Source organism: Crocodylus porosus, unplaced genomic scaffold (assembly GCF_001723895.1).
Source record: "Crocodylus porosus isolate Cpor-Errol unplaced genomic scaffold, CroPor_comp1, whole genome shotgun sequence".
Taxonomy (NCBI): Eukaryota; Metazoa; Chordata; order Crocodylia; family Crocodylidae; genus Crocodylus; species Crocodylus porosus.
The window spans coordinates 46050936-46078429 of NW_017728918.1; the positions used below are offsets into that span (position 1 = coordinate 46050936).

Genomic DNA, 27494 nt, shown 5'->3' on the forward strand with positions numbered 1-27494 from the left:
CCCCAGCTGACTTCCTGCCCTTTGGGCAGGGGGCTGGACTCGATGATCTCCCGAGGTCCCTTCCAGCCCTAATGTCTATGAAATCTATGAAATGTCCACACGCACAAAGTAGCAATGTTTTGCTATTAGTTCATTGTGACATTCTAGCAACAGAAAGAAAGAAGACATCTGCACGCGTCTTCTTGTAATGTAGGGACACCATCGTGCAGCAGCAACCGCAATACTTCATGAGAAGGAAACCGTAATCCAATGGCAAGGAAAAACTAAACAGCCGGAGGTTTGCAGCAGCCTTCACCACCTTCACAGCCATCATAAAGTATTCTTGCTTCGTCTACCTGCTCCCTCAATGAAGACTTATTTTTCTCTTTGTATTCCTTTTTTTATTAGAAAAGGGTTATCTTGTCATGATAATTTTGATATTGCCATAATGTAATTTTCTACTGTAAACCGTTATATTGCAATAAAAATGCAATTTCTAAAACAAATACAACTTCTCCTGCAGATTCTTTGCGTTTCAACCTTTATTTTCTGAGAAGCTGCTGTTTCCTCTCGTTACAGTACTTCAATGCATTCTTAATAAAGTGAAGACTCCTACAAGCCCAGATAGAAACTTCCTTCTTTGAAAATACAGCTCCAATAAATAATTATGAAATATAATCAGAATGTCTCTGTATTTCAATTAACTTGTATTTTAAGCATTCAAGAAATATGCATTCTACTATTTCTAAATACGCTTAACTAGAAAAGTTTTGTATCACTTCATTGTAAGCAGCATAGTAACAGTCTCCAATAATCTGACCAAGTTTCTTCATCCCTACTGCTCTAATGATTTCTAACAGATTCAGTTTTTGTAACAATGAAAGGAATGTTTTTGTAGATGTTAGATTTAAAAAGCTTGAGAGTAACTGATCAATAAATAAATTATGCACATTAAGAAAGGTTGCCCTAACCCACAAATAACCAGAGTACAAACAAGAAAGCACATGACATTGATAAAGAATGGATGTTTAATATGATGCCTATCAGCTCCAGTTACTTTACTTAATTTCTAGAAGGATCTTTTCCTGGAGGTAAGAGGACTGAAGAGGTTGTGAGTTCAAGGCACTTCTGTGGCAGGGAGGCTATGTGACATATTTCTCACAGGTATTTAATGTCATGTCTGATTACAGACAACTACTGAGAAAAAAAACTTTGTTGAAACAGAACATACATAAAAGCTAAACCACACAACGAGAAGACAACTTCTATATTACCCTGTCAGATTTTTGCAGTGTATTGATGTGATGGTCTTCCATCCTCCAAACACAGCTTTGACAAGAGTGTATTGAAACATTTCCTTGCTTCTCCCATAGACACAACTGTAAATATATAGTTGAATAATTTTAATCTATTTTGTGAATGTTATTTTGATCCCATATGTTCATAATCACTGTAAATTGCAGGCATTTCACTGCTCTGCCTATCTCTTAAATACATTTTTTCAGTTTTGAAATTCTGGTGTTTACTTTCCCAAACTTATTTAATCTCTTGCTTGTTATGCAATTTTTTTTAATCACCCAACACATTAGCAAGACCTTTTAACATAGGACTTTTGCTGCCTGTCAAAAATATCACCATAAATCTTTCAAAAGTCAATAATCCTTCTGCAGCAGCAGGACTAGAGAAAAGAATTGGTCTTTTCTTGCCTGCTGAGTGTGTCTGGACTCCCCCCCTTCTCTCCTAGCACACAATCAGAATTCACACCATAGTTAACTGAATATCTACAGTTTTAATACCATCTTTACCTCAATCCAACAAAACTTGGAATTAAAGACGATTCCCCCCTTCCAATAATTGGATACTATACATGGAAGATTTATAAATATGTTAAAAATGTCAATGTATAAAAGCTAGTTATTGGAGGGCCATCTTAAATGCACCCCCCCTCCCCCACCACTGCAACGTCAAAAAGCAGCAGCATGGTTACAAGTAGCAGGGGGCTTTGGAAGGGGTCAAACAGCCCGACTCCTGCCCCTTGCTGTTTGTCCTCTCAGAAGTGGCGGGGGGGGAAGGGGGAGGTGGAGCAGGCAGCAGAAACATCAGGGGCAGAGCAGAGCAGCACAAAGATGGCAGGGGACAGGACAGATGTGGTGGCAGGGGGTTGGAGGAAAAGGGCTGTAGCAAGCCCAGATCAGGGTCAGGACCAGAGCAACCACCCCTACACCTCTACTCCCACAATACTGTACTTGAAACTAAGACTAGAAACTTTTGATCCCTCAAGCTAAATGGGGGCAGGACCTAGTCATGGGTTTGGGTAAATACAGTGCATGTTTTTAATCAGCTGGCTTTGTATTGGCTGGCAAATCCATACTGCATGCTCTTTAGCTACTACTCCCCTCACCTTCACTGCCGAGGTAATCCAAGTTATCATCTGAAAGTGGCTCTAACTCCTATCCCACCCATAGGCTAAATTCTTCAATGAAGTGGGGTGGTAATTATAATACAATTATCAGGGGCAGGCAATTATTTCGGGCAGAGGGCCACTTATTGAGTTTTGGCAAGCTGTCAAGGGTCACATGACAGGCAGCCAGGAGAAGATAAATATTAATTTTCTAAATTTTTTAGGGGCCCCACGGGCCAGATAGAATAGCCTGGTGAGCCACATCTGACCCCCAGGCCACATTTTGCCCACCCCTGGACTAGCCTGTTACAGTAGGGTGTCAAAAATACGGTCCCACAGGCCAGATCTGACCTATGAAGTCACATCATATGGCCCTAGTATTGGCTCTGCAGGGGCCCAATCTAGTACCCCTCCCCACAGCATGCTGCATTCAGCGCCCAAGCTGCCTGGTCTGGTCAATCCAGGACATGAGCTGCAAGAGTAGCTCAAATTCTGGACTAGCCACAGTAAGTACCTCAATGCAGTTGAAAACTGCCCAAAGTGGGCACTGGATCTAGGAAGCATGGCAGGGGACTCCATGGGAGCCAGCACTCTCACTGCATGCCCTGTTCACCCCAGACTGGCTGGAGATGACACCACATTTGGCTCACATCCCACAGCAGGAAACACAAGCGACACAATCCTGAACCAGCCAGAGTGAGCACTGCTGGCACCAGATCCAGCATGCAAGGGGGAGGGGGCCAGGGGGAGGGGAAGCAGCCTGGGTGTGATCCAGCCCTGCACTGTTCATCCAGCTCCTGGAATGGTCCTGTGGCCAGCTGAGCTTGATATCCCCGTGTTAGAGGTACAGACTACAGCTCAAGTTGGTACAACTTATTAGCTGCTCACTCACCAGTTCTACTAATAATACAATCACACACTGTATAATCCAATTACTCTGTAGTTTATGTTATAGCATATTGTGGCTGGTCTCCCTAGGCTAGGCTAACTTGAGAGAAGGTACTTCACATGTAGATAACTCAAATTAAGATGGACATATGATCTTACCTAAAATAAGCAATGGATGATTAAATGATGGGGTCAGAAAGTCCCATTAGATATAGGATGTCACATCATTATAGAGAAAACCCATGCTTCTTCTGCCCAATGTATGCAACTATGACTCAAAAGTCCCATATTATATATCTGGTCCCTGTTACCAAACATTTCAAGCCAGTTGGTGAAAACACACAGCAAAGTCACAACTATGTAGTGGTGTTGTCATCCAGTCCATGGGGCTCCCCATGAGTCTAGAAATTGGCAGTGGACAAAAATTAGCAGTGGCAGTGTTAAATACCACACCCCTGATGCCAAATATCCAGACCCATAGGAACCCTGAGGGCCAGATAACATAGCCCTATATGCTAACCCAAGCTGGTGCATAGTCAAATCTAGCAGTGTAAGGCTATGTCAACCTGTCAACATATCCAGATGTGTGGGGCTGGGCCAACACAGAGCCAGGCCAGCATACTGGATCACACTCACACACTGACCATGCACGGGCTGGGCCCATGGATCCAGTCCGGGTCACACATCCGGCCCATGGGAGCAGAAAGTTAGGCACCAGTGATATCTTAAGCATTATTAAAATACAGTGAAGTTTTAGCAATAAGGCTATTTATATGCACCTCAAACTGAGTACTATTGTTTGTACATATGAATATCTATCTTACCACGGGTAACAAACTTCTGCACCAATACATATCAGCAGTGCTCCCACCAAATTTTTTTTTTAATTAGGATAGGATCTAAGTCTCTCTTCACTGCATCTCCATAACTGTGTTCAATACACACACATAATCCTTAGACACCTTTGCACTCACATGATAAGTATGCATGTCCAATGTACAGCACTATTTCATTAACTTTAAAAATGTTATTTTGACAGTGTACCCCAAAAGATATCTAAAAACAAATTACAACTGCTGAATTATACAATGTCTGTAGTCTGTTAGATCTACTCCAAATCCCTAGAGAAAAGTGAGACTACTGAAAATTTTCAACAGACATTTTTCTACCTATGGCTGGAAAATATTTTAGAGATCTAATGTATACGGGAGGGTCATTTTTACTGCTGCAGACACTGTATTCTTTGTGAAAATATTTCAACATGGCTCCTAATTAAACATGCAATATTTTAGTGTTAAACACTACTAAGCACACATAAACATACCTATAGTTTAAAAAACAGTTTGTTTCCTGTTAAGAATAGTAACTGGAATATATGGAATGATGGTGCCTAGCCCCACTTTGAAATCTGTGATTTCTGTCTAATATGGCAACAAAGGATGTTACATTCCACAGGGCAGATGTAACAAGGTGAACTTAACAGTTTAGAGTACAGTTTCAGGTGTGCTAGTACTCCCTTCTAATCATTGGCATGGTTTGCACATTCCCACAGAAACTGTCATTTTAAAAAGGTTTCTCATAACACAAGACTCCCTCAGACATGGCTGAAAATAGTTACAGGGTCCTGTCCCTATTTGGCTCCTTACTAGGGTGAGAATATTTCATTGATGATGCACAGTCATTTTCATCTGTGGATCTGTAACTGTGCCTGTTGAGAAGTAAGTGGTTGGGCACTTTGTGTCAGTGAGAAACTAGTATGTTTTTTCTGCAGTTTAAAAGGATATATATGGGAACCAGAATGGAATTTGTTCAAGCTTCGAATATGAATTTTTTTGAGGAATGGAAGATAAAGTGAGAGAAAGCAGAGGTCGGGAAATATGAACTGTCCACAATCATCAACAGTCACCACTGAGTTAAAAATAACACTGATATATTGATAGCGGAGTATGAATAGCACAAAAAAATTTGTGCATAGTCACTTGATCAAACAATCAGTTTCTCCACTTCGCAGCTTCTGATCAGCAATTACTCTGCTATAAAGGTACAGGATATTTTTATAAGAAATATTGTTTTCCATGTTCACTAATTTGAAGAACACAGGATTTATACCAGTCGGCTAAAAACCCCTGGTCTGTCCAGATCACTGCCCTCTTTAGAAATGAGAGTGGGCTAAGAGATCTATATTTTGCAGATACGAAGTACTTTGCTACTAATCACTTTTTTGTGACCGAAAGTTCTGTTTCAACCCCTGACCTTTGCCACCAAAAGTCCCACCCCTTGCCCTAGAAGTAGTCCTGTTGCATGGGGCACGGCTGCCACCCTGGAACCAGAAAAAAAACATTATATACTAAAAAAAAAAAATCATACATCTACTACAACATATTTTAATTTTACTTTAAAAAAATTGTCCTGGTGTGTGTGTTTTCATAGTGTATACAGAGGTGACTGCATAATAGCTAAAAATACAGTCTTCTTCTTGCATATTGGGGGGGGAGGTAAGGGGTGTACGTGGTTGGGGAGTGGGTGGGGTGCGTGTATATGTGGGTATGTGGAGATGTGAATCTGGGGTGTGTGGGGGGTATGGTGAGGAGTAGGGGGTGTGGTCGTATGGTGGGGTGTGGCGGGGGTGGGACATGTGGGAAGATACGAATGTGTGTAGGTCCTCAAAGCTGCATGTGCTAGCAGCCAGCATGGCCAGACCCATTTGACCCCATAGCACACATTTCTGTGCTCCTACCCAAGTCTCTGGCCACATGCGCAACAGCATGTGTAGCAGGGCCACCCAGCCCCGTTGCACTCTTGCCCATGTCCCCCACCACACATGGAGGCAGCAAGCAGAACCAGATCGCCCAGCTCCATAGCTCACATTTCCGCACTCTTACCCAAATTCCTGGCCACACATAGTGGCAGGGTGCAGGACCAGCCCCATGCCCCCATAGTGCACAGCTCCTGCACTCCCACCCAATTCCCCCGAGCTACATACAGTGGCAGGGTACAAGGCCAGCCCCGCCTGGCCCCACAGCGTGCAGATCGTGCACTCCTGTCCGAGTCCCTGACTGCATGTGGTGGCAGCATGCAGGGCCAGCCCCACCCAGGCCCACAGTGTGCAGCTCCAGTGTGCAGAGCCAGCCTGGCCTGGCCCTGCACCACATGGCTCCCCATGCTCTCAGCCCCTTCTCCCCTAAAAGGCATCATTGGCTCCTGGCCCAGTGGGACCCTTACCTGAATTTCCACTCTGGCAGGAAGAGAGGGCTGGGAAACAGCCACAGAGTCACCAGGCAAAAGCCTGTGCCAGGCAAAGACTTCTCATCTCTAGCAGCCCCTACCTTGGGGCTGGGGACAGGTCAGACAAGGCTGGGGTGGGGGTTGGTTGCTTATCAACCAGAGCCACACCTCCTGCATGAAAGGTGCCAGCTTTCGGACGGGCAGCAAGGGCTAGGGTCTGTGATAATTCTTTTGGCTTACAGAGGGGCCCTGTAGGCCAGATGGAACTGCCTGGTGGACTGACTCCAGCCCATGGGCCATATTTTACCCTGCACTAAATATACACAGTTGTGATGGACATATAACTTGATTGATATCCAATTTTCAGTCTCTTCCAAATTGCTACTAAAAAAGATTGCTTTTCGTTCTGATCTCTGTAAGAGCTCCATTTCCAAACAATGCCAGGTTTTTAATTATTTCTATTCTCTTTTGGCCCAACAGAAAATTTCTAGTCAAGATAGGCACAATTATTTTGAGTCCCTCTAACATTTTATATTACTGACCAATATCATAGCCTTATTAAAAGCTATGCAATTACATCTGTTACATCTCCTTTGCCCATAAAACCTAAAACTTTATTTTTATAAAGGTATCATCTCTGTCCGACACAATCTATTCTAATGATAATCAACATGGAATGATAAAAATCTAGCTGATTTCTCCTGAACAGTTACATACTGAATCCTTTTTTATATATTACTTGGAGTTCGTTATAATGGTAGCAGACATCTGTCTGTCTCATGAAACAACACATTTGCACCCAGTTAGGCAGCTCGTTAAACATCTGCAAGTGTGGCTGTAGAGCCCAATTCTTGAATGATGATGCCTTCCACATCCATTACATGTAACCTCTATATCTAACAGTCCTAAACGTGGCGAGGAATTCTTTCTGAGGTTTTTCCTTTCTTCTGCATGTTAGGCTCTTTCCTCAAAAACTTTCATTCCACACTTAATAGACTGTTTCCAAGCATTTTGATCCTCAGCAATCTTCTGCCAGTTGTTTTGCTCAATGTCAATTGCCTTCATCTCTCTCTTAAAACATTTTCAAAATGGAGATAAGGACACCTACACGGTCTTCTTCCTGTAGTTCTCCATATAAGAAATCCTTGGGTACGCAGCCATTGTCTATTCTCCACATATAACCAAGCCATTGAAGGTGATTCTGACTGAGAAGAGAAGGGAGCTCGGAAACGTTGGTACATTCCCAAGACCTCAGCATGGGCTAACATCGCCAGGTTACGAAATGGTATAAAGGCTTTTAATACTGTTTGTGCTCCGTACTACCACTATGTACTGAGTTTATTGTAACTATGACCTTATAAACAGATACTGAATCGAACGTACATATATACAAAAAATTAAGATCTACTGTGCATCAGAAGTGAGAATTAGTTTTTTGCACAAACAAAAGCTTTATTAACTTCGAATTTTTCCCCAGAGATAACAGAAAATAAATTCTTTCTGTACCTGACCATACAGTTTTGCCCAATCAACACACTAAAACCTCTCATGTTCAATATCAGCACTTAAACTGGTTACAGAACGTTCACTACAAACCCTATGATACTTTAATTGTTGTTTCACTAGCAAAAATAGTATTATACATGACTAGCCTTTATGCTGAGCACAATGCACAGTCCATGATCAGCGATTAGGAAGAGTATTCCTCAAGTAATAATTCAATAATTCATCTCCGAATCAAACAGGTCCCATTGCCCACCCGCTCTCCCAGCCCCGTCAATGGCTGCCCAGCCCACCCCAGCCTCCCAGATCATAAAAAAGCCTGGCACTCACCGGCTGCTGCTAGGTGCGGGGCGATCCCCACTGCTGGTCACTGGCCCACACTACATGGGGGGCTGTGCCATGAGCCCCCATGCCCTGCCCACTCCCACCCCCCACCATGGCTGCCCGAGCATCAGCTCTTTAAAAAAGCCAGCACTCACCAGCTGCTGCCAGACTGGGGGGGTCCGAGTCAGCTGGGCCCCGGGAAAGACACACAGGGAAGTGTCCTGCCCCCACGCCTGCTAGGAAGGAAGAGAATTTCCCCCCCACACTACCCTAGGCGGCCAAGGGGGTCCTGGGAGATGGAATCCCAAGGGCCCATTGGCAGATGCCAAGCACCTTTTAATTTAAAGTTGTCTCAAGTTACAGTCAGCCCAGGCCGAGCTAGGTTTAGTTGCCTGAAAGCCGGTCCAAAGACAAAGGATCGACTTGGGAGGGACTGACTGCTAGAAAGACCCAACCCAAGTCAAGGTGGGTAATGTGAATAAGGTGAGATAATCCCGGGAAAGACTACAGGGAGCAGTGTTTTTCCAGGCTGGAGATGTGGTAAGGGTGGGGCAAAGGGTAGGTTTGGAGCCCCACGAAGAAAAGACGAGGGTCAAGACCCCTTTGGGGCCACCGACAGGGAACTGCATCCCCATCAACCAACATCAAAGATGTGGCAGGCAAGTAGGAGCAGTGCCTGACCCACCTAGGTGGCACCGGAGCTCAATCTCACCCTGACGTCACTAGGGAACAAGGCACCCACCAGAAAAGGGCCAAAGCCTTATAATACGCACCAGCGACAGAGAGCTTCAAATCAATTCAGACCTTTTTATTGGTCTCCTGATTCGATTCAGATTTGGAGGTTCAACCACCGAATCAAGCTGAATCTCCTCTGAATTGAATTAGCACCCAAAGCTTCACACAGCCTTAATAGCAAGGTCTAATGGCCACAAACTTCTGGAAGGCCAATTTAGACTGGATATAAGGAAAAATTTCTTTATGGTCTGAGTGTCCAGGGAGTGGAATAGACTTCCCTCAGAGATGGTGCAAGCACCTATTCTGGACTCATTCAAATGGTGTTTGGATGCTTATCTTGCGGGGGTCATTTGACCACAGCAGACTTCCAGTTTATGGCAGGGGGCTGGACTCAATGATCTTGCAAGGTCCCTTCCAACCCCTAATGTCTATGAATCTATGAAAACACTTCCTAAATGAAGCAGTTTCCTAATGGTGCCTATTTTCTATTCAGAACAACTCAAAAAGCAAGACAATTTGGCTCATCAGGTTTTCAGCAGGATATCTGATGATTTTTTTTTCAAAGGCTAACAAGAAAATGTTTTTAAATACATTATTTATTAATATAATTTGATCAACCCCAAACTAACATTTTGAATAATGCTGCCTGATTAAGAAATTAAAAGCGTATAGAAGGGAAAAGAACCAATATTCTTTCCACATGAAAGCCTATCCATAATCTGTAATCTAATCCAGAAGATTTTATCCAGTTGTTCATAAGAATATTTCACTGAAGGTTTCTACATGTAATTTGCCTTTATTTGTTTATTTATTTTTAGATTTACAGAAACTGCCTCAGTATTTTTCCTTACATATTCACATTGGATTTCTCCCTGCCCCCAAACAGATCTTCAACTGTAAAGGGGAAAAAATAATTCCTGTCTTTATACCGGAGTTGACTACAGACATGCACCACTGGTGGAAGGTATGACTTTCAAACTGGCACTTGGCAGAAAGCAGCCAGTGTTGAAATGAGCTCGAATAATAAAAAAAAATACTGCACCTGAAATGTGATGCCAGAAGAGAGAATTCAACTGGAAAGAAAAGAAGTACTTTAAAGGAGAGATTCAGGAACTGCATGAAGCAGAAGAGACACTGCACAAAATGAAATTAACAGCAACAGCCATACTAACAAGAATAAAACATGCAGATGCTTAAATGCCCAAATGGATGAGGTGGAAAGCCTGGCTTGTGGATTAGAGATCAATATTATAGTTATAGCAAGGCAGTACAATAATCAATGGAATAAAGAAACTCCCTTGTGCAAGCTATACAGGAAGAACATATGGTCATGAAAGGAGGTAATTTTTAATAAGGCGATATAGAAGAAGATATAGAGTCTATCAGAAAATCATTCTGCATCAGATACTGTGTGGAGAAAACTGAATGTATTGCAACTGAAGGCAATATAAATACAGATACTATATAATTCTAGAGGCCTTCCAAATCAGAAACATAATAAAGAACTTTACTAATTTGAAAATGGACAAATCTTAAGATCCTTACTCAAAATTGTAGTTCAATTTGTAGTCAGACACATTATATCAGATATTCTGTATATGGCACAATTTACCAGGACAATAACAAATGACTTTAACCAAGTCATTATTAACAGTCGTTACCCAAAGAATTTTGGAACAGCTCATCTTGGTTCACATGGCTTAAGAAGGTGATTTAACCCTACAATACTTGGATAAGTATTCATAGAGATAAGGTCATAACCCTTCAACTTCCTTTATAAGAGAATATCTAGTTTCAAGCTTAGATTTATCTGAAAGAATTAAGAGCAACATATGAAGAAAGTCTGATATACACACGCGCGCACTCTTAGATTTCAAGAAGTTTTGACAAGAATCTGCATAAGAGGATACCAATGCAAGAGGGTAGGATGAAATGTTTTTGTGGACCTAAAACTGATTTACAGATTAGGGAAAAAATCATAATTCCTGTCCATTTCTCAGGCTGGTATCCCAAAAACTCAGCACTGAGGGTACTCCTCTTCATGAAACAAAAGTTGGTAGCAATAGGAAATGATTTAAATTAGGAAAATTTTGAAGGACTGAAAGACTGCAAAAGAACATGTCCAAACTAGCAGATGAAACCTAATTTAAATGCAAAGGATCAAGTTTTGGAAGCAAATTGCTCATACAAACCAATGGTTTCTAAACTAATAGAGTCCTCAAGTGAAAAGTGCCTAGTCACTGAAGACAGATCGCTAAGGTGCCTACCCAATTAACTGAAGACAGCCAACACAAAGATGTTTAAATACATTTCAAAAGATCATAATAAGGACAATATTGTTGTGATACTCTTAAAAAAAAATACAGCAGAGTATTTAATTTGTTTTCATTGCTTCAACTCAAGAAATATATAACCTGGACTAAAACAATGAAGAGAAGGGTACTAAAATAATTAACATTAATAGCATGGGGGAGGGAGTACAGTTTTCAAAAGATCATTGTTGTTCTTGTTTCATTTGTTTGTTTTTAATGAATAGGTAATTTTAAAATAAATTAACTAGTCAGTTACTAATACAGGGAAAGTTAAGCCATAGCAGCTTAAACTGATAGCCTGCTGAGGTACAAAAGGCATTTTCCTACAGAGCTTCTTTGTACAACTGGCTAAATTCAATGGGATCCTGAGGGAATGTTCACTTTCATCTTCAGCAACAGATACAAGCAACTAGACTGGCCAGCTGCCTGATCTGATAAGGCAAGTCCTACATTCCTACGTACGAGTCACAATACTAAAGCTATGATCAAACAAATTGTGGCCCTCAAAAAAGGGAGGACCAGGGAGGACTAAAGAGTTCTCGCCTGCTGTTTCTGCACCCAGAGCTGCATGCTCCATCGACGCATTTTTCACTGAAAGGACTTAGACTCTGTAATTTGAAAATGTAATTGAATTCACTACAACAGAAGCACATGGGCAACTTGACTAGAAATGCAAAACCAGGTCAAATTTTCGTATGTAAATCAAAAGCGAAACTCATTAGTTTTTACTTAATTCCGTATCTTTTAGGGAAGTCGGGATTACTTGTTTAAGTTTTCTATTGGAAAATTTCTCTAATAATCAGACATGCATGCTAACACATAGAGCAAGTCCTTTAGCCCTTTCTTTATATTATCTAGACGAGAGCAAAATTGTATCTATATTGTGCAACCTTATTTCTTTCATTTCATGATCACATGCTATTTTTGACATAGAACTTCTGTTTCATTCAGTGTACTGGATGAACACTGTTCAGGAAATGAATCAAGATTATACAGCAGAAGAGGCAGAGGACCAGAACAAGAGAAAGGCGAGTGTCATGGTCAAGGCAGATAAATGCTGTACTGGCAAACAGGATTATATCCTTGCCACTTCAACAGAGTTCCTAAATAAGGTGGGGCAAGTCACTTTACACAGATCCGTTAGCCATTTCCCACTTTCTGGCTGCCTAACATGAAACATCTGGGGCCAGCTTTGGAGTTGAGCAGCAAGCTGGAGTTGAGCAACTGCAACCAGTCAATTCAGGCTATACCTTAAACATACAATGACCTATAAAAACGCTAAGTATTCCAGAAAAAATCAGGGCCCAGATGACTCCGGTTGGGCACCCAAACTGAGTAAAGCTTTTTGATCATTTTGTCATTAATCTCTGAGCCTCAGTGCCAGCTGTTAAATCAGAACAACAACACATTCCCATAAGGGAGTATTGAAAATAAATCCATTCATGTCTGCAAAAAACTCAAGACACCCAGTGACACAATGGTAAAAAGCACGATTGAAATGTCTAGGAGAAAATTAACAATTCTCCTAACTGTACCCAGGAGGAATTCTAGCTCTGGGCTTATGCTTTCCAGCACAACTGAATGAACCAGAGCAGAATCTAGCTCAAGGTTAAAATATAACATAAAACCAATAATCTCAACTCTCTGAGGGAGCTGGAAGACAAGACAAAGGTAACTATAACAGAGAGACACGTTACAGATTACCATGGTTCAGAGACTTGGTTGTTAGATTTCACTCCCTGTAATACTTGTTCCTAAGAAGGCAGGATAGGAGTTTGCGTGTTTCAGGAAAGAATTAGGTTTTCAGAATGAAACTAAAGAGTGACTGAAGGCGGCACACAGTCAGAGAGAAGCAAATATCATCTGGGACAGACATAAGTTAAACCTCCACTCTTTACAAAAGATACAAAGATCCAGTGGCATTTTAAAGTTAGATAACCATTTTCAGAATGGATTTGATTTAAATCAAATCAATTTAAATCATAATTTAAGTCACTGGTCAGGAAGCCAGGATTCAATCATTGCTTTCTACAAAAAGTACATTCTTGTTGTTTGATATCCTTTATTCCTTTAACTTCTTGAAACTTTGCACTTCTAGAGAAAGGTAAGGACTTGACTCTGTGTACACAAACTTGCAGACAGACAAGAGGGCTGATAGGCAGGTAAATCAGGTATGTTCTCTCTCATTTCCATATACTGCTGTTAAATAAGGATGCATCTCTGGAGACACAAATCCTGTCTTCTAGACTGAGCACTGAGTCCCATTGTGTAGAGTGGTTTTCTTTAATCTTTCCTGATCTATGGAGGAGCCTCTGGGAACCCCCTAAGATTGGGCCCCTACTATAGTCCATGGCATGTTGTGACCCATTTCATAAAAGTGTCATAAATCTTTTTTAACAAGGTTACATGAACATATGGTCCCAAATAGTATATAAATAGAAGTTATAATCCCTATTCCATGATTATATCTTTGATCTTTAACATGTATTAAACTAAAACTATATATATAGCTTTATTTAAAAAGAAGCATCTTAGCAAAAAAAATTTGATTAAATAAAAAAATCCGATTTAACTAAAAAAAATCTGATTTTTCAAATATTTATCCCTGCCTATGGCTCCAAAAAGCAAACCAGGTTCTTTAGGTAAATCCAGTATCTTTTATTAGACCAACTAAAATCACTGGAAAACTCTTCTTTGCAAGCTTTCAGGTACAAACACCCTTCTTCAGGCTGAGGAAGTGTCTGCAGTTGTTCTGCGCTTTTCCTGGATGAGATAGAACAGTGTTTCTCAACCAGTGAGTCATGACCCAAAAGTGGGTCATAAGAATATTTGAAAGGTTCCAAGCAGGTCCCCCAGAAAAACCCATGAAAGTGCAGATTCGCCTTGCAACCTGGCAGCATTTGCATGTGCACCTGCAGGGGCCAGTATAGAGCAAGGCTGGGTCATGGGAGCAGCCCCAGCTGTTGGACACAAGTAAGCATGGAGAGCAGGCCATAGATATCCAGGGAACTCTCTGGAGGGCTGGGGGTGTGTGCATGTGCTCATACACCCACGCATGCCTGCTAGGTCTCGGGACAGTGCCGGGACATAGGGCTGCAGCACAGCAGAGGTAGGGCGCAGGGGGTGGAAAGGAAGGGAGGTGCCTGGCCTTTCAGCAGGGGGTGGGGAGGAGGGGAAGGGAGAGGAAAGAAGGAGGTGGGAAGTCCTTCACAACAGGGAGCTGTATCCCTGGCCCAGCAGCACAGAGCCCATACACTGCTCACACTCTGGCCTGAACAGGACAGAGACAGCTGAAGCCCCGACTCTGGTCAGGGCTGGGGAGGGGGGTCCACAGGACTGCGGATCAAAAGTGAGGAGCACCAGCATAGCCCAGGCGGAGGGGAGGGGGGCAGGGGACTGTGGCTTGGAGATGAGGAACATCAGCAAGGCCAGGGGGCTGTGGCTTGGGAGTGAGGGGCACCAGGGGACGGTGGGTCAGGCACCACAGGGCCAGGTGTGGGGGTCGAGACAAGCCATTGATCTCAGCAAATAGGTCCCTGTACCAAAAAGGTTGAGAACCACTGGGATAGAATAGACTAGAAGCCAGAGCCCAGTATGCAAGAATGCCAATTAGTGAAAATGCAAATTGAGGCAGGCAGTGAGTGAGAAACAGGTGGGGGCCAGGGACAGAATGTAGACCTGGTGATATGATATAGCTGGTAAATAGCAGAGAGGTTATTTGGGGTATCAGATGTTGGCCAGGTTATAATGTTCCATAAATCCAATATCTATATTTAGTCCATGATTTTTTGTATCCAGTAGGTTGATGAAGCGAAGTTCATAGGCTCATCTGCAAAAGGTGTTTTGTAAATTCCCTTTGAGGATTAGAACTGAGAGATGGGAGAGAGAGTGGTTGTCTTGTAAGAAGTGTGCCCCTCCAGGTAATTGGGTATTTTTGTCTTTGAACACAGATCAAAAACCTCTCTGATATGCAGTTGTTGTTTGGTTTCTCCTACAAATTTTCCATCAGGGCATTTAGTGCACTGGATGAAATGTATTACTTTTCTGGAGATGCAGGTGTGAGAACCAGGACTATTGATGGTTCTGTTGTGGGGTGTAGTTATTGGAGATGGTAGAGATACGTTGGCAGGTTTTACAATCCTTGTCATGGCATGGTCTGAATCCATTAGGTGCGTTTTGGGCCATATGAAGTTTGCTTCTGGTGATGAGGTTGGTGAAGTTTAGTGTTCATATAAAGGGTAGGCTGGGTCATTCTGGGAAGATCTCCTTAAGAATTGGGTCTTTTTCTAGTACGCGTTGCAAATGTTTGAGGATTTTCCATATAGGTTCCAGGGAGGGATGATGCATCGTAACTAGTGGTGTAAGATTCATGGGGATTTTTTCTGTACTGAAGCAATTCTTCATGTGGTATCCAGGCAACTCTTTCAAAAGTGTGATCGCTCTGGAGGAGTGTCCTTGTTGAGTGAAAGCCCTTTTGAGATTTGTGAAGTGACAATCACAGGTGTTCTCCATGCAAATTTGGTGGTATCAGAGCACTTGGCTGTATATTACAGCTTTCTCGGTGTGTTTAAAGTGATTGCAGGTATATATGTTGGTCCATGGGTTTCTTGTATATGGTGGTTTGTATTTTGCTATTCTGGATAGTGATCATAGCATCTAAAAAGGAAACGTTTGTGCTGGAGTATTTAAAACAGAACCTGATGGAAGGGGATGATTATTGAATTTCTGATGGAAAAATCAGAGAGTGCAGGTTTTCAGTTCAAATAGTGAAGTGATCATCAATATATCTTAAGTACAGCAAGGGTTTGATGGTGCAGTCCTTGAGGAATTCTTCTTCCAGCCCATAAAGAGGTTGGCATACTGTGAGGCCATTTTGGTGCCCATAGATGTCCCCATTGTCTGAAGAAAGTGTTGGTTATTGAAAGTGAAGATGTTGTGTGTGAGGATGAAGTGTATAAGTTCAGTAATACCTTTAGGTCTGTATTTCAAGTTGAAATCTTGCTCTTGTAGATATGTAAAGCAGGCTTGGATGCCATCCTGGTGTGGGATGTTGGTAGATAAGTTAGAAATGTCCATGGTGGCTAGGAGGGTGTTGCTGGAAAGGTGAATTTGCATAGAAAGTCTGTTGCGTCTGAGACAAAACTTGCTCTTTGGGTGACAAAAGGTTTTAGGATTGATTTGAGGAAACTTGGCATTTCCTCCTTTAGGGTTCCGTTGTTGGATATGATAGGTCTGTCAGAGTTCCCTCGATTGGGTATTTTAGGAAGCATGTAAAAAGGCCCTCAGTTAAGTAGTGGGGGGGGGAAAATTTAAAAAAAAAAAAAAAAAAATCAAGCTCTATAGTTTTTTCCGAAATTCAGATGGGAATGACTTGAGGGCAGTTTTGAGTTTTAAGGTGAAAAATGGAATAGGATCTTCCTCTAGTGTTTTGTAGTAGGTGGTGTCAGAGTTGTCTGTTGGCTTTTTTATGTAGTTTTCATGGTGAAGGATAACTCCTTTATCTGCTGGTTTTATTACTAGAGGATTATCCTACTCCACCATATCACGTCCTTAGCCCAACACAGCTACAACCAGTACCCCTTAAATTATGTCTCCAGAAAGCCTTTTCTATTATCATTCAGTGAAGATATAAACTGAAGCCAGAGATCCACCAGTATTAGAGATGCTATAATATTTAAATACACTACACTAACACTTTAATTGTTAGAGAATTTCCCACATTTCCCCATGCTTTAATTTAATCCACATTTGATATCATATTACAAGTCGTGTGGATACAGTTACTCCCAAATAAAAAATAACTTTCTTTAAAGTCTTACAGGCATTACAGGGTAACCAAAGCTGAATAAACGTTTCAGTGGGATAATGTAAATGTTAAGGCATATAAACAGTGCATTGTTTTTGGCATACTAATGTAATCTTTACAAAGGAAAGGAACTCTTGATGTGTAAAGCAACAATAAATTGTTGAACATGTGGTTGTAAACCCACTTTAAATCAATATGCCAGACCACAGGACTGCTTTACAATGTTATGTCAGGCAGCTGGACTACTTTGCAACTTCAGTAGTTTATAACTTTACAGGCTTTATAGGCTATGAAGCACATGCATGTGATAAAAGCAAAAAATACATGAAGACTTAAATGAACGTGAAAAAAAACAAAACCCCTAAACTGGATTTCTTAGCAACAAAAAATTGGAGGTTAAAAATATATTGAAAATTGATACACTGCAAAATGTACAATGACATCTAGATTTGGCACCACACTGAAAGTCACGGGAATTGTGCAGTTAATCAACTTGGAATACCTCAAGCATAGGGGTTTTATTTACTCCCAAATTTGAATAACTAGAAACAGAATAGTGAAAAATATAATCAAGAAACCTATTCAGCTTTTACTCCCTTCCAGTAAGATTAGCCATGTCAGTTCCTCCTTTCAACACAAAACCAAATTCCATTCAAAACCATCATAACAGCCTAATATCAGTGAAACTGCATCTAGGTAAAAGTTTCTTCACAGTTAACTATTTTGTTGATAATTCAAGTTATGTTTTCTTTGGAATTTTAAAGCAAATTCTGATATCCCTGATATGTCTCTTTCTCCTTCAAAAACCTACTAGCTTTTCTGGGAAAGCTCTTGATGTACTCCAAACAAAGTTGCACATAAGAAAAACCCCTCCAATTAATAAAATGTGGCATAATAAGATGGTTTTAAGCATCTGTTTCTAACCAGAACTTTGACTAACCACCTGAAGAGATTTTTCGAAAGCATAAATGGCAGTGAGATACTTAACTCCTACTGGGGGAAAAAAAAAAAAAAAAATCAAGGGGACCTAGACTCCTGCCCACTGTTTGCATTTTCTAATATACCTGACCCTATTGCTAGACTTCTGTTAGGAAAAATAGCCGATGATTATAAATGACTATTTCACAGTGGCTTTAAGATAAAGGATTTTGGCTAGCAGTTCCCAAACCTTCCTGGTTGTGACCTTACAAAGGATAACTTTACATGCCCCCATACAGTGGTAGCTGTTCCCAGGTCCACAAATAACATGAAACAGGGAATTCCTGAATGTTGGCTACGCCTTAGCGACCGTCTCTCTGCTTATAATTACCCCATGATAAGAGCTATCCTGAGCCACTTGTCCCTGAGTGAAAGAGGACTCAAGTTATCCCAGGTTGACTTTCACTTTCCTCAGGATAACTGTAGGCACAGGGAAAGTTAAAACAGAACAAGTGAGGGAGGTTAAGTCTCTAGCTGTTAATTACAGGCCCATGGGGTAACTGCAAACTTGGGAAAATTAGAAGACTCCCACAGGACTTAAAATCCCTTTTATAATTGCCCTGATCTAAAATCATAACCCCTAATTTGGGAATTGCTGCTTTAGACACTCCCTCATGCCCAGCACATAAGAACACTGCCTATCTTGAAATTAAAAATCTTGTACAAACACTAGAACATTTAGTACATTGAGTACTGATTTATAAGTCAGTCGTGCAATCTTAACTCCTACTGAAATTACCAAGTTTTCCCTGTACATGAACTGTAAGAGCAGGAGTCACATTTGACCCACTACAGTTCATCAGGTACAATTTTATGGGATGAATCATTATTTAAAATGCCCATCCAAAATATCAGAGATGCTTGTTAAAGACCACAAGGCATATTTAGACTGTAACTGGATCAGGCAGAGCAAAAATCTGCAATTAGGAACACTTTAATTCCACTGCCTTTTCTGTTCTATTGTACGCTACTATGCAATTTCTTGAAGGGACAGTTCAAACATGTTTTGAGGAGTTTGGCTGCTACTCTTTTTTCAGCTGCAACATACACACTTCTGCCTATGCCTAAAATACAGGAGCTCTACTAATTTTAGACACAAGTGGTATAAAGTGTCATAGCTGGCAGATAACTGACTACCTGAATCTCAGGCCAAAGTGATGGGGTTTTTCCAACACAACTATAATATTAAACCCCAGGGTAGCTGACTGCTTACTCAAATGTTTATAGTATAATAGCACACAGAGTACATATAGTTTTGCATATAAATTAAGGTTGTCCAACTGGCAACTCCATGAGGGATTAATGTGAGGCTGCTGGGCTCCTACGCAGCCACCACTTCCCCTAACACCCTGACTGCTGCTGCAGCCAGGGCTTCCCATCTCTCCTTCAACACCTATGCACCATGCAATGGTGGGGAGATGGGGGGAGGAAACAGACAGCATCCATGATGTACACAATGCAGTGGGGGTCTGCCCCATGCTGGGAGCAGCTGGGAGAAAAGGGTTGTGGAAAAGTAACATGTGGTTCAAGGCTTGTGGCTCATACTAGTGCAGCCCACACAGCATGCAGCCAGGACCCTTACAAGTTGAACAGCCCTGACATAAATTATGAACTGAACTTGTTAAACGTGTCAGAAACAGCATATCAACTTTAATAGGTTCATATGAGCGCAATCAAGAGCAGATTTCAGTCTCTGGTACTGAAAACCCCTCAAGTGCCTAATCCTGCTCATTTTACAGTTTCACTACTCAAAAGTCAAAAGCATTTAACTAATAATATATTAATTTATATTCGTTTTCCTTTAAAAGTACTTATTTACAATGACACGAAAACTGCATTAGTACTTTATATCACTAACATGATAAAAACAGATGTGCTGCTTATTGGAAAACTGACTTCCACACAAATTCTAAACTTTAACAGTAACACTAGTTAGAAACATTTGATTAAAGTGAGATCCCAATGTCCTGAGAACAAGCAACTTGAATCAGTTTGCCTGAATGAGGACTGAGTAATAACTTAAGACCTTGCAAACTGATCTGCAAGGGTGGATTTCTGAACTCAGCGGGTCTCTGCACAGGCACAGAAGTCCGCCTACACAGATCAACTTGCAGGATCTGGCTATTAATAAGGCCTTCAAAATTTGACTGTAGAGTCTTTGTGAGCATTGTTTCACCTGTTTCAAAGACTGGTTGACTACAAGCCTTCAGTACATGAATATTTTCACCCACTACAGAAAAATCAAGGCTTTGTTAATTGAGGAGCCTCTAATGATGCTTTTCAAGAAACATTTCAGGCATGCAACAATAAGGCTTCATTCATATCTGACATTTACAAAACTTTATTTAGGTCTCAATTCAGCAAAGCACTTAAACATAATTTTAAGCATGATCCCATTTCTGTTCAGCAAAGAACTGTGTGCAGTCTTGAACATATGCTCTTAAATCCCTTTAAAAGGAATGAAGTTTGGGTAAATACTTAAGCATGTGTTTTAATCAGTGTAAACGGAAAGAAAATAATTTGGATTACAAAACAAAAAATATTATTACTGTGGAATTGGTAAACTAATTCACAGTAAATAATAACAACCTTCTCAAACTGTCAACCAAATTTTGATCTTAGCCCAAAACAAACATTTGAAGATAAATAATGATTGTATGTTAATTTATTTTCCCTTTACAACATGCTACTACAACTTCTGATTTTAGCTGTAATTGGAAGACATAATGAAATGCTCTGATGTTGTTTTTTAATGTTATTCCCAACTTGGATAAAAATCAGGAAATACCAGAAAACCCATGAGGCAGATCCTTATAGGATCTCCAGCATAATTCACATACCAAAAATATTTTAAAAGGGAAGAAATGCTGCTAGTCTTACTCAGAATCACTGGTTGCCAAAATATTCACCTATTTGATGATTGTCATTTACCAAAATTTCAAACAGGTATAACAAGCCTTTTAAAGTCACAGGGGAAGATCATTTGTACCATCTTACCCAGACTGACTTCAGAAACAATCTGCAGGCCAAATCTTGAGGTCCTGCCAACACAGCATCCCACTGAATTAGCCTGCATCCAGGTTCTCCCAATTTGACCCCAGAATCAAGGTCAATGGTGTGTCCTGGCAGCTGGTGAACCATGATGCAAGTTCAGTTAGTGACAGTTTCTATCCCCAACATAATGATGAAGTGTTCAAGGTAAAAATCAAGTCATTATATCTTCATCTTAGCAGCCTGGAAGACCAGACACAGAATACAGATTGAAGTTTACCTCACAGGTAACCAATGTGAATCCACTGTGAGGCTGATCCCTCCGAGGAGACGGTGAAATATTTTACCACTTCTAACCTCTATTTGGTTCTAAGTAGAGATACTGCATTTAATTCAGTGGAACTATGTATGTGAATTAAGGGAGAAGGGTTTGAATGTTGTGGATGAAATGATCTGGATAAAATGCGTATAAAAATTTCTCAACTTGTAAAAGTTCATTTGCAAGTATTGGTCTCAAAGCAACATGCAACAATGGTAACTGTTAAAAAGTTATGCTTAAAAAAGCATAACTATTGTGACACAGACCAAAAGGACTATAAGGTAACTGTCTGACTGCCTCAAACATGGAGCACTAAATTTCATGCATTCTTGGGCACACTATATTTAGACAGAGAAAGCTAAGCTGTCATGTACCATTATAGAGAACAAGACTGCCTGAAGTGCCACCAATGCCTGAAACCCCTGCCTTCAGAGAAGTAATTAGACAGTATACACCAGGGGTGGCCAGTTACTCACCCTGGGAGCCACATCCAATCCTCTGCAGAAGTTCAAGAGCCAGAGAGCAGGCTGGGGGGCTGAGCAACCCCAAGTAAGTAGTGTGGCTGCAGCCCCCACCCTGGCAGCCCGACACCTGAGCTGGCTTCAGCCAGTTTTCAGTGAGCCACACATACCGGGCTGGTGAGCCATAAGTGGCTCCTGAGCCACAAGTTTGGCCACCTCTGGTATATGCCCAAGTGATCTATGTCCTTAAGAGCAGAAGAGTGAAAAAGTCTCCAAGGTTCTCGCCAGTCTGACCTGGAGAGGAATTCCTTCTCAACTCCACTGCAGAGTTAAGTTTGTACCTACATAGTAAACAAGACAAACCAGCTAGAGGATTCTCTGCATAACCACGGATTATTGAATCGGGTGTCATATCTACATGTGGCCACTTTCCGATGTTTCAGAGAAAAACAAAACAAAGAACCCTATCCACATCTGACCAATTATGCAGCAAGGAAAAAAAAATATTCTTCCTGCTCCTTGCAGGTGATTGGTTGAAGTTCCAAATAACAGGAGTTCATTATAATCATTGTCTTAATGAAGAGATACAGGTGTTAGGAGCATGTAGAGGGGAATGTAGGTAATCCTGTTTTCCTCCTAGCTCATGACAGAAGTGAATTCTTCTCATGTCTGTACACCACATTTGACCGTTTTGTTACATGTGCTTGTGCTCATTTGTTGCACTTGGCAAGGTCTTTCATTGTACATGTGCCTTCAAGCAGCAGGCAGTGGATGAAGATACGGATTCACAGATTCAAAAGCGCAACTGCTCCTTTTCTTCCCAGGAAAAGGCCAACTGTAGAGAAGGATATCCCTGGACTTCGAGAAACATGTCTAGTTACCCAGAAATCCTACATTAAACCAGATGCCTTCCGACAAAATATTTGGAAGTTACTCTTGTAGTCTCTTCCGTGGCTAAGATGTTATTTCCAGAAGTCAACCAGCAGACAGTGACTGTGCCAGCCACTGGCAACCATTTTCCTTAATACTAATCATGATATCATGTGCAGTGGATCCCACAAACAGCTTCTTCTGACCCATCATCAATAAAAGCTACAGTGAATAAGACATTAGTAAATACAAATTAAATTAGATACAATCCTGACCCAGGCAATGAAAATCTGCCAGATGGCTTGATAAGTCTTTTCCATTTCTAACTCCTATGTTTCTGTGAGCATAAGCACAGAGCTGTTCCCACAAAACATATCAAGTATTCTGGCCATTTTCATAAAAGGAAACAGAAGAAAGACTAAAAAAATATTATTTAATAAAATCTGCTATTCTCTGCCCCATCCCAAGTCTTCACCCCTATACAGACTCTAAAGTTTAAAATGGAAATGATGCCCATTTGCCATATAACCATTCATCAAGGATTTCAAAGAAGTAGTAATTCAAGTAATCAAGTCATAAGAACTTACTGACCTGATACTTCCACCTTCAGAAGATGTCAGGCCCCAAGCTTGCAAGTTTCTGCGTGGAAAGCCATGACTGCATTAATTTTCTGTCAAATATACAGCTTATACACCCAAACCCATAGCATTCTAGGGCACTGACAGTCAGGGGGGTGGGGAGAAGAGAACACACTTTACCAAAAGCACCAGCATGTATATAGTTTGGACACTTCAACAGGGCTTTTGGGGGTTTAACCTAAAGCTGACTGAACCAGCTATTAGATAAAAGCGCCAAAGAAGTCCCAGTCACGTACCTGATCTCTACAGCCACAGGGACAGCCAGGTGCAGCTAACATGCTGCCTATTTTGGGCATGCGCTGGGCTCAGTGTGGGAGCACATCAAGTTTAAACTAAAGCACCATTGGGGGGGGGGGGAAGGGAGGTGTCCATGTCTGCAAGTAGCCCTGGAGTTTGCATGGCCCAGAAAGCTGCATGTATTTTGTGTACTTAAAATAACATGCAGCTTTGTGAGAATGTTCTAGTGAAATTGAAACGTATTTTAAAATATTTAAGAATCCTCCCTTTGTTTCAGAGCAGACAGAAAGAGTAACTGTTTTGAAGCTACCATCTCAACAGTGACACTGGAAGAAGAAACTTTCCTTATACAATTACAAAAGCTACACAAAAAAACCCCTCATTTCTTATGAAAGCAGCATTTAGAATTAACAACTGAAAATATGCTAGCTAGGCAACAAATAGCATTGGACAGATTACAAATGTAGGGCCTGATTCTTGGTTTTATTACTCCAATTTTATAGTACAACAACCCTGTTGAAATCAATGCACTTAACACAGACAGCATTCAAATTACTTTTTTGGCAAGAAACAATCCATCCTATTAATAGGAAAATATAGTATCTGATAAATCCAGGTGCATTGTATAAGAAAAATAACGTTTTTCTGTTAAAAAACAAACAAAAGAAAGATAAAATTTTAAATTATCTTCATCTCTCCTCCCCCACCCAAGTTCGCTCCATGTGGAACTCCCACTTAAATCATCAATAGCATACAGGCTAAAGCCCATAACTATTAACAATTATGCTAACCGGTATTTGCAAAATGGAAGATGCAACATGGTACAAATATGTTGTAGATTTCACATCAAATAGGTTTTCTCGCCACTACCAAAGGCATTGCCTTTGACCATTTCTAGATTAACTACTAACAAAGAAGCTGTTTTCTTCCTGTGAATAAGTAGCTTTATTCAATATGATTGCTGCATCAGCTGTGGTAATGTGATTTTTTTCATGCAGATGATTTAAAAATTCTTTGTGCATCAGTTTTTAAGGATCAAGAAAAAATGGTCAGCGACTGAACTGACTGTGAATCAGAACACTATTTTTTCCCATAGTAAACAGCTCCTCTGTGCCATCTCAAATTTAGCAAACAGTTGCCCAATTATTTACTGTCACAGCTAAAGACATGGTCAGCAGACAGCAATTGTAGACCTACAAGATATCTGGGTTTCATTTGTTAAAGCAATCAAGTCCTTGTTTGTGTCAGGGTTTGCAGATCCATGTCCTCCTGTGACTCAAGAAAAAAAATGAAGGCTAAAACTTCATGTTACTACATTTTAACAGTGCTTATTTTTAATTCCTCCTTTTTCTAAATCAAATGGCCAATATTTCCTAATAATGCGGCATCATGTGCTTCTGAGCTTTCCAAGACAGGCAGTGAATTTTCTACAGCTGACTCTGCTAGTTACAGTATTCAACAGCTGGGGGCAGATAATTTGGCACCCTGATAATGCCCCAAATGAATGTAAAGGCATTCCACAAGCAAGGATAAGCCTCTGAATTAAAATAAGCGATTAAGACCCTTCACCTTAAAAAGCACAAAAGATAATATATCTTGTATTAGATTAAGAAAACCAGCAAATGCAGTTGTTTTCAAAATTTAGTAAAAGGGCACTCCCTCTTCAAAGGAAATATTATAGCAATTCTTTTCTGATTAGATCAGCTCCCATAGCAAGTCATCAGGATAAAAAGCACTGTAGTGAAGTCATGCTACTGGGACTCTGATGGGAAATCATAACCGGCTTGAAAACGCATCAGAAAATAATGCATTTTCCAGGTTTCCAGTGGTTCATGGTTAAAACGAGCCAAAACATTTCTCTTTTATCCCCAATGACTGAATGCAGTACACCTCAAGCAGGCAAGTGCATTATACTGATGAGCTAAAACTGGAAAACTAACCAAACTGGTATTTTTAGAAACATTTTAAAGATTTTTCTCTCTTTGGAAGTTCAAGTGTTTTCTACCCTGATCCCACAGGCAAAGCCATAAACTTCAATATTTACCAAATATATTAAAAATAAGACTCTTACTGGACTACTCTCAGGAGCTAACAGCAGTAGTAGACATTAGTCCAACCACAGTTAAGGAACCAACCCTAATTTAGACCCCTGAAATAAAGAGAGTTAGATGCCCCCAGTTACCGTGCATATATTATACATTTTCTTGGGTTCATAAAATAATGGTATAAAACTGATTCTAAAGTGAAATCTGATAGGCTTCTGAGTCTGACCGCCAAGTAATGCTTCAGTCAAATTGAATTCAGATCTGTGCAGCTACATTTTAAATTACAGCAGTGAAAAAGAAATAAAATTTATAGCTCTCAATGCTGTTCATTTTATAAACACGAGCACAGTCCTCTTACTTTAAAATGTTGCAACAGCTAACCCAAAACGTGAACATGGCACTTTTAATCATTTGAAAATGTTAAAGTGAATGGACCTAACATGGTCCTAATATGCTGGACCTAACATGCTGTTGTAAGAGGCTTTAATAAGAACCATAACTGTTTCTCATTTGAGATATACTAATGCATTTGAGTACAGATATAGTACTTATGTTTCATAAGCTGCACTGGCACAATGGGCTATAGACAAAGGACTCATTAGTCAGTGCTGAGAATGATACATGAATTGCAAACAAAACAGGTATAAAGTATCCTTAGGATTAATAACATTTTACTTAAATATACCTTTCTTTAAAAAAAAAAGAAAGAAAAAAGAAAAATTGCTGCAAACAACAACAACAAAATAAAATAACTTCTACATTGAGCTAGATAGGTTTTAACAATGCCACTCCCACTGAAGTCAGCCTGAGTTGCTTCGTTTAAGCCCTTTCAACTTTCTGGAAATGTATCACTAGGGAGAGCTTAAAACCACAAAAATCAAGGATTTCAGGCATGAAGCTGAAAGGGCTCTATGCCACCCGGCTGCCAGACACTGCAAAGATCCAACGAACAAACATGAAATATGCAAATAAAAGACTATTTTAGGCTTGAGTAGCTCTCTATTTTGTGCCAATTAAAATGAGACTGAGTAATATGCTCTAGCTTGAAAGATGGGAGACTTGCAACAAATACCCTGAAAAAAAACAAAGTAATCAATCATGTGCCCCATCATGCCGCCTCCGTGCTTCCAGGAACAGAGGGGGGGGAAAAAAGCCATTTACATGTCTAGTAGGATGAGACCCAGCTTATTTTACATATGGTTCTTTAGATCCAGAATGAAGAAAGCCTCACGATGGTCCATGAAGCAAAGTCATGCTTACATCACAGAGAGGTAAAAATACACGGGAGCCAAGGGCCCTGTGCACACGTGGGGTCTTAAAAGGGCGGGGGGCGGTTCTGGTATTTTTTCCCTCTTTTCACCAGGTCTCTAGGGGAAAGATAAAGCAGCGTTTCTCCCCGATTCATCAGGAAAGCCACTGCAAAAAGCAACGGAGCGGTTGCCACCTTGGCCAAACGTCAGGCAGCAGAGCCGAGCCCCAGGGTCGCCCCCCGCCTGGTCCCCCTGCCCTGCCCTGCCCAGCACGGCACCTGCGCCCGCCCTGCCCGTGCCCTGGCCGGCGCCTGCACGCGGCAGCTCCTGCGCGGTACCTTTGTATCGCTCCAGGACATCCTCGTAGGCCTGCAGGTACTCCTGCTCCTCGTTGTGGAAGTAAGCCCCGGGGGAGAGGTACCCGGCCATGGCTGCAAGCTCCGCCGCGCTGCGGGCGGGCGGCGAGCGAGCGCCGGGAGCTAGGGAGGGAGGCAGCCGGGCAGGCGGGGCGCGGGGAGGAGCCGCCGGCTGC

At 41.2% G+C, this 27494-nt stretch overlaps 1 protein-coding gene across 12 annotated transcripts in view; it reads right to left on the reverse strand.

Annotated features, from left to right (window-relative positions):
• The window catches only part of DST (dystonin), a 478409-nt gene that overhangs the window by 381031 nt on the left and 69884 nt on the right, over positions 1-27494 (reverse strand). For 3 of the 12 annotated variants that reach the window (XM_019537576.1, XM_019537580.1, XM_019537579.1), the window contains exon 1: positions 27301-27424. The exons of the other annotated variants lie outside the window; for them this stretch is intronic. In XM_019537576.1, coding sequence (XP_019393121.1) covers positions 27301-27391 — 91 coding nt within the window. In that variant the 5' untranslated portion in view covers positions 27392-27424. Of the gene's footprint in view, positions 1-27300; positions 27425-27494 lie in introns of those variants that run through there. 12 annotated transcript variants of the gene reach the window in all.